The sequence below is a fragment of the Nilaparvata lugens genome, chromosome 1 (genome assembly GCF_014356525.2).
Source record: "Nilaparvata lugens isolate BPH chromosome 1, ASM1435652v1, whole genome shotgun sequence".
In the NCBI taxonomy this organism is placed as follows: Eukaryota; Metazoa; Arthropoda; class Insecta; order Hemiptera; family Delphacidae; genus Nilaparvata; species Nilaparvata lugens.
The window spans coordinates 82241278-82249658 of NC_052504.1; the positions used below are offsets into that span (position 1 = coordinate 82241278).

The window sequence follows — 8381 nt, forward strand, 5'->3', positions numbered from 1 at the left end:
AAGAAGCCATATAGTGTCATGAATTTCTGTGATGGTGCTATTCACAACTATTAAATCAGTCTGATCTCTCAACCAAAAACAAGCGGTGCACTTTCATGAATCCTTTTCCGGTGTACAATGTATATGAGTATAAAAATATTGTGCACTTTAAAACTGAATTTGGCGAGCCTTAGACAACTTTACAAAAACTTGAAAATAGGTTAAAGTTACTAACCTTGAAATCGGAGCTGAACAATTGTATGGCAGTTAGCTTCCGAAAATTGGGCACTGCACTAAATTGAACTTATAACTAAAAACTAGAGATAACACCTAAACTACAGCTAAACGCACTACGAAATGCACTACTCATTGCATCTGTTGTAATTTGGTATTGCTCTACAGTACCTAGTATTTAATTTTTATTGGAATTCAATTTTATTTTCAATATTCTTTTTTTCTGTACTCTTACTATGCATAATGAAGTATTGTAATTGTGTTGTTATGGAAGCAATTTTTGGGAGAAATCCTGAATGCTTCCATGTTTTTCATAAATAAACTACTAAAACACCAAACTTAGGACTATAAACTAAGACAACAATAGAGATAACATGGGCTTGAGTACACAAGCCTAACTTTATCATGTTCAATTTTGTTTTTGGACTTGGAACAGGGGCCCACATCTTTAAGTGTACCGCTACTGAGGCATTAACCATAAGCTGACACACAAGACTTCACTGAAAAAATGTATGCTAGATTCCCAGTATTACATTTCACATAAGTCCCAGGACACTCTTTTTCACACACGCCATGGAACCATTTTTCTAAATTTTCCTTTGTTTATAAATAAATCCACTATCATCTTTCCACCAAAACCCTCCATACTTGGCTTTAAACCGTGAAGCTGACATAACCAAAATTACTCAAACACCTTAGGGCGCGAACCAAGTAGTCTAAAAAAATAGTCATCTGCAACGAACCGAAATGATTTGCTAATAATTGTGAAATAGGAAAAATTTCTTTGGGTCTTCACATTGTTGATTCTTGGACCCAGCTACTTTTCGATACAATTCTGTATTGAATGGAATGGAATATCTTGTCCAAAATTTTTCTGCCTATTGTTTCACAAGTCTCCACAGCTGTGAGCTGGGTGGAAGGTAGATCTCCCAACCAGTTTGAAAAAGGATTTCGGACAGATAGCTTGTGCGACTGCACTTATTTTGAAAGAGCCATAAATTCAACCATGTTGATATCAAATGGCATGATGTATGATGAGAGAACTTTAGAACCTTCAAACACGGTATTCAGAAGCAACTGAAGCTAATTGCAGAACTACAGATTCTGAACCTGAACCAGAACTACAGATTCTGATTATGATGTTGTTCAGATTCTGAACTACAGATTCTACCTAAGCTGAATCTCTTTATGAAGTTTGAACTATTGGTTGTTGAAAAATGTGATTTAACTCATCAAAAAGCAATGAATGACTGGGAAAACAAGGCGTGATTTGAGGAATGTTCCAAAATCCATTGAGTAAGTGCATGAAATATATATGTCAGTTTACTATCGAAAACTGTGGCACTCAAATGTGAGCATATGAGGAGCTTGGTTGTCAGGTTCGGTCACAACAACCATGCTCCCCGTCAGTTGAGCTCCTCTCTCAGGAGCTCGGCTGATGCTATCAACCAATCACCTCGAAAGTGGTTTTAAAAGGAGCTCAGCTGTCGGGGAGCTTGTTTGGGGCATTTCCATTTGAAACACTCCTTAAAACTGAAATGTCTTCTAGATTTTTACATTTTCTCTTAACAAGGTGCATCATTTCAACTTGGAAAAAAGAATCAATATAATTTCTCCCAACCAACCAAATAATGATTCTTAACTGGTAGGGCTATTCAAATATTGTTCAGTAATTGAATCCCTCGAAGGTTCAGTTGAAAATTAAATAGGTACCTACTCAAATCAACAATGCTGCTTTCAGAGAGATGGTTATAGATGGAAGCCATCGCCATAGAACTCATGATATGTTCCAGTGCACTCATTGTAAATCATAGGGGATTTGACCATGTTCAAATAATTATTTTTTTCTAAGCTTGGGGGAAATGAGTATCCATGATATTTGTGTTATCAATGGTTCATTTGTGTCTATGCTCTATTTATATAACTTTAGTTGTTATTAAGACACTTCTTTCTCTTGTTACCTACTTGGTAGACAAAACATCCTGATTCTATGTTATGTAGGCTAAATCAATTATTACTTCTAGTCTGTCAAAACAACATCTTGGTTCTTTGTTGGATAATTCAGATATTTATTTTTTTACTACTATTCTATGTTTTTGTATTAGTGTCGTTATTTTGTAATAGGAGGATAAGTTTCACTTTATATATTATATGGAATTCCTATCAAAATGCAAATTAATTTATATGAGTAATTTCTGTGTTGCTTTATGTACTGCTCATTTTTCTATTAGCTATGATTTTCTAGAATCACAGTTATCATTTTCATACCTTTTTCAATACTTTGTTTTTAAATAATTGCATTTTAGAATTTGAAATATTGTTATCAGTTTAAATGTTACTTGGATCTAGCATGTTGATATATGAGATTATGCTAATATTATTTACTCATTTGTTATTAGTTGATTATACGGACAATATGGATTAGTTAATTATACTAAACAATATGGTGTTATGTGGTATGTGAAGGTGCCTGCAGACTTATGCGCCACGAACATGTACATTTTGCTTTTCATCAGCTGATATTATGCTTATAGGTGCGTACAGATATACGCGCCGCGAACATGTGCAATTCACTTTTAATCAACGGATTATATCTGTATTTTTATACAGAAACGGTAAGATACAGATATAAAAAGCTTGGCATCAGCTGATTAAAAGTGAATTGCTCATGTTCGTGGCGCGTAAATCTGTACGCACCTTATTATATCTGTATCTTACTGATTCTGTACAAATAATTATAATAAGATAATATATAATATAATGTACATATATAATACTAGCAGGGCACCCGTGCTTCGCTTTGGGAATTGAAAGATAAGATTATTTTTGTGAACCATTTATAATCTAAATTCTACCAACATTGTTATAATCGTTTTTGAGATTAGGCCACAACTTGGCATGAAAACTATTGAGTCAAATCATTCGATTAATCATTGATGCGTTGGAAGTGCTCTGTAGAATAGTAGTCCAATTGCAGCGAATTTTGTAGAATATTGGGAAAAGGAACAACAGCTTTTTGGTCGTTTTAACCCTGAAATCCTACACTTACTTTCTAGAAACACGAACCCTACTCTGGGGTACTGGGTTCCCCAAAAACAAAAACTCAACATTTTGTTTTAAAAACTTAAATTTTATTAAAAAACCTCAACTAACAATTTGTTTGGTTTATGTTTATTTCCTTAATAACAATTTAAAGACATATCTGACATTTATTTTACTCATAAAAAAAGAAAATTGAAAAACTTACATTTTCTTGGATACTTTTGTATGGTTTTAGTTTTAAGTCATGTTCACACACTTTATTCCCTGCAATTAGCACAGATAGATAGGGAATGACTTTTACATACAAACATTTTGCACTCAATACACTTTATAGTGGTTTTGACATCTCTGGAACGGGGGCAGATGCAACACCTTCCGGCACGTCGGTTGTCGTTCTCTGCGTGTCTGGGCTCATCGATACCAAGTTGTTCGGCAATCGCAAGGCGAATTCCTCTACGCAGTGTTGGTGTTTGTAGTCTTTCCTCTAACCAAGGCTTCATCAGACCTTCTGCCAGGGTAAATAAAAACTCTACTCTTGGTTGTGGAGTTTGCTTGTTCAGAAAAGTGTTCTCCTTGTAGATGATGTAAGAATTAACACAGGCACTATTCAAGATGCCATAAAAGAGACACACAGGCCATCTTCTTGTTTTCCTACTACAGGAATACTGAGCAGACATTTGATCCAACAAATCCACTCCGCCTTTGGTATTGTTATAAAAGTGAATTATTTCTGGCAGCTTTGAGTTCTGTTGCATGGAGTATCCCTGGTGCATGTTTGATAGTAGAAGTACATTCTTATTTTTTTTTGGTGTAAAGGACACCAATGTCAACTCTCTGTCAAAAGCAAACATTATTGTTCCTTCTGGTCTGCGCTGCAACACTTCTTGAGGTATGTGAGGCTTATTTTTGCGCAGCGTTCCCACCATGGTCAAGTTGTATTTACTCAGCATGTCGTTGAATAGAGGGACTGAACTGAACCAATTATCAACAGTAATATTTCTATTACTGCCTTGAATGGTTTCTGATAATTTTTCCACAAAAAATGCAGCTTGTGGTTGTCCTCCTGTATTCATTTTTTTCCCAGTGTATGGGATGGCATTGATCAAATAACCATTAGAGTTGCAGAGCATGACCAACTTCAAACCATATTTTGCTGGTTTATTTGGGATATACATACGGAACCGTGAATTCCCTCGAAAAGCCAGGAGCTGTTCATCAATACAACAGTACGGTCCAGGGATGTAATACTCCTTACAATGTTCAATAAACTTATCCCATACCTCTCGAATTGGTGCAAGGGCGTCAATTTCCTTTCGAGCGTCTCGCGTTAACTTGTCATCAAATCGTAATGTGTTGATTAAAAACTCAAATCTTGCTAAGGGCATTACAGTTCTGGTGATGCAAAGGCCCTTACTTTCGTGCCAAAGAACTTTTGTAGACGTGTGGTTGTGATTTAATGCTCCAAAATAAATCAAGAGTCCGAGTAAGGCTCTAACTTCTTTATTAGTAGTCTCTTTGGTAAAAGTTGAATCATTGTAGTTTACTTTTTGAATTAAAATCTCTTGATTTGTGTACTTTACAATTGCATCGATTATGGTTTCATTTACAAATAAGGAAAACAGATTTTCAGCATTCGTAACACCCCGAGCAGCTCCAGCAGGTCGGGATCTCATGAAAATTATGTTTCGTCGAGGGGTTCGACCAGCTCTTTTTGGAGGTTTGGTTGACCATCTATACTTATTTTTGCCTACCAGTTGTTTTTTTTTAGGCCTAATAATATAATCAGGTAAGTTTTATTCGTTCAACAACTTGGTGCCAACCTAATGAAGTCATCTCAACTTAATGCCAACCTGTCAAAATTATTAATTAAGTTGCCAGTTAACAACTGTTTCGAAGAGGTAATCTCTCTAGATTATAGATCTGTAATATATATGATAATTATGATATGATCATATGATATGGACATTTCTATTATAATAAGAGATTGGGAGAAGAAGAATATACATGCTAAAAGACGAACTTCAAACCCTTAAAAACCACCCTTAGAGTTGAAATATCGCCAAAAGATTTTTTAGTGAGCACCTAGGACGTTAAAGGAAGCTATATTCCAAGTTTTGTTGCAATCCATCCAGTAATTTTCCAGAAATCGTGATCAGTGAGATAAGAATTTAATAAGTGAATCAGTCATTTTGAAAAGGCCATATATCCACAAAAGTAAATTTTTCAGGAGAAAGAAAAAACTGGCTGGATTACAAAATATACTTGTTTCATAATTTTGCTCATTCAAATATCATTATATAGGATATTCTACATTATGTTATAACGTATTTACCCTCAAAAATTTTATATTTCTCATATAATTGTCAAAAAACATCTTTGGAGAAATGGCCTTTTAAAGTGGAATCATTTTCATGAAAGCCAAAATCATATTAATTATCTATATCCTGCAGCTGCATCAAGTAAAACAATGTGATAAATGTGTGAAGAGAAATAAAAATCATAATTAATTGTAAAATAACTGTTTATTTTTTAATTATTCATTGAAATTACAGAAAAAATCAGAAATCTTCTTGATTCTGCTCTCTTGTGGGCCATTCGTATTTAACGGTATTTAAGGGTATTATAAAAATTCAATTTTTCAGCAGGAATGTACTGTATAAGTTTCTTTATATCTTCTATTTTTTTCTTGTTGATAGAAATTTGTCCATTATAGGCAAAAGTTGTTGGTATTTCAGGTATGCATCCCACTGCTTTTCCCAACAAAAAATCTTCTGTCTGCAAGCTATCTATCCATGTATATCCTTTCAGTAATCCAGGTTCTTTGTAACATTATTCATTCATCATATACTTTGAAACTTGAAGAGAAATCTTTTGTTCTCTTGGAACATTGTTGGCATGTGATTTTCTTGATAAGACTGTCTTCTTATAGTGTGAAGGCCACCATGCCTTGAAATCAATGATCTTTTCAGTAGCCACCTCAATAATCTCAAAATTGGCACTTGCCTTTTTTATTAATATGTTTATTTCGTCTGGTGTGTAGATTCGATCACTTTTGCGTATGAGTCTCTTAGCCGTGGCAAAAGCTCTGTCACAAGGTAAAAAAAGAATGACCCCTTATTGGAAAATATTGGTAAATTTTGTTAAATCGACCAAATGATGATGTAGCTAAAAGAAACCTTATCACAGTATTATTTTTATTTTGTCCAGGACAACCATCTGAAAAAATGTGTAACTCTTTCACTTCTTCTGGTATATTATTTTGGAAATATGTGTTGAGGAATGAGCAAACTTCATTGGGTTCCTTCAGAGCTTGTCCTTCATGATATGAGAAAAATGTTGCATTATTGTCTTTCAAGTTAACTATGCAAAACTCATAAACCCACAACTGTCTGTAATAAAACACTTCTTGGACTGGTATATCGGGTAGTGGGATGTTCTGCATATAGTCTATGGTAATTCCAAGTACACTATCTTTTTCCTGTGATAGCTTCTTTATTTCATCAATTTTTTTGTAAAATTTCTTGGCTCTTCTCTTATGTACTTCCAGTTTAGCTTCGGCTGCTCTTCTAGCATTATCATTCAAATGTGGGCTTTTTATTTTCTGAGTCAGCTCTTCACATGCAGAGCAAACGTCAATTTGAGGTTTTCAAAATTTAAAATCGAAATTCTCTTTAACCTACAGTATATGATTTTTTTAAAATTGCGAAAATAAATGAATTTGATCTCATCATGTTTCTTATAATTGAGAAAACAATTGTTATTTTTGTTAAAACATAAGTACACTTGGCACTTGGAGCATTTCACTCTCATACATGGTTATGAGATTTATAACAATTTTGACTAAAACTATTTAATTTTCCGTTTACATTGAGGTAACTATAAATGCACACATGACTAGATTGCGATTCCTACGTCAGTTTCATCCTCTCCCTGAGCCTCTCGCAGAAGCCTGAGTTAGCGTATGGTCGTATCTCGTCACAGATCTTCATCAATTGCTGATGAGCTCGAACTTTCTCCTGAGTGTCTCCGTCTTTTAATGCCCTCTCCATCTGCACCACTTTTCCCGCCCAGCCGCTTAACAATAGCCCAAAATTTCTCTTTTCTTGCTGTAACTTTTGCAGATAATCTTTTTTTGGACTAAAGTTACAGCGGCTTGGAGGTCCAGCAGCTTGTCGGGCATGTCATTGAACATATTGAAATTGGTCGCTTCAGCACCTAAGCTCATCTGGTCCAGAGGGGTCAATAGTTCGGAAGTTGGGAGCTCGGATCTTCCGCACATCGCGTCTGCAACTCTTGGAGCTCCAATTGGCTGCCAGTGGACCAGCTGCTCGATGTAATCCGATGGAAAATTCGACTTTGTCAAAACACAATAGAACGAAACAGCCCTCCATATTTCCACGCTGGACACTGCCTCTATTCCCATCTTGATGCAGGATTCAACTTCTTTTCTGCTGTAGAGCATGTCCGTGGCCCTGCGGGAGTCTTCGATTTCTTTGGGTATTTTGTCGATGCTCAGCCGCATGTTCGGTTTGAATGGATTTTTCCTTGTTGACAGGCAGTACCGAAGGAGAAGATCAACTGCTTCTTGTGTTTGGGTTACATTCCTTCTTATTTCTCTATAGAGGTCGCTGGTCTGCAGTCTATCTATGTGATGTATTCTTTCTCGTAGAGTTTGTAGGTTTGTCATTTTTGAATTTTGTTCTCTTTTTTGGCACCAAAGTTTTTCTAAATTTAAGGATCGGTTAAATATTAAATATTAAATCTATGATGAACATGAATCAGGGATAGAATAGTCAATAATTTTTTTTTTAAATGAGAAAATACTTTGAAAATCTTTTGAATGTCACTAACATGTTTTCTGTGTGTGGTACTTCAGAAAACAATTGTTATTTTTGTTAAAACATAAGTACACTTGGCACTTGGAGCATTTCACTCTCATACATGGTTATGAGATTTATAACAATTTTGACTAAAACTATTTAATTTTCCGTTTACATTGAGGTAACTATAAATGCACACATGACTAGATTGCGATTCCTACGTCAGTTTCATCCTCTCCCTGAGCCTCTCGCAGAAGCCTGAGTTAGCGTATGGTCGTATCTCGTCACAGATCTTCATCAATTGCT

The 8381-nt window shown here is 35.2% G+C and overlaps 1 protein-coding gene across 1 annotated transcript; it reads right to left on the bottom strand.

Moving 5' to 3' along the window:
• Positions 1–3236: 3236 nt before the first annotated feature.
• LOC120356271 (piggyBac transposable element-derived protein 4-like) lies at positions 3237–5039 on the bottom strand. Its single transcript, XM_039445188.1, has 2 exons — positions 4174–5039; positions 3237–4062 (listed from the first exon to the last, which is right to left on the bottom strand). The coding sequence occupies exons 1-2, from the start codon at positions 4926–4928 to the stop codon at positions 3513–3515; spliced, it is 1305 nt and encodes a 434-aa protein (XP_039301122.1). The 5' UTR covers positions 4929–5039; the 3' UTR covers positions 3237–3512.
• Between the last annotated feature and the right edge of the window lie 3342 nt (positions 5040–8381).

Coding starts and splice junctions, on each gene's coding strand:
- LOC120356271 (XM_039445188.1), bottom strand. CDS start 4,928: ATGAGATCCCGACCTGCTGGAGCTGCTCGGGGTGTTACGAATGCTGAA. Junction 4,063..4,173: donor TACAACTTGACCATGGTGGG/AACGCTGCGCAA, acceptor GTCCTTTACACC/AAAAAAAAATAAGAATGTAC.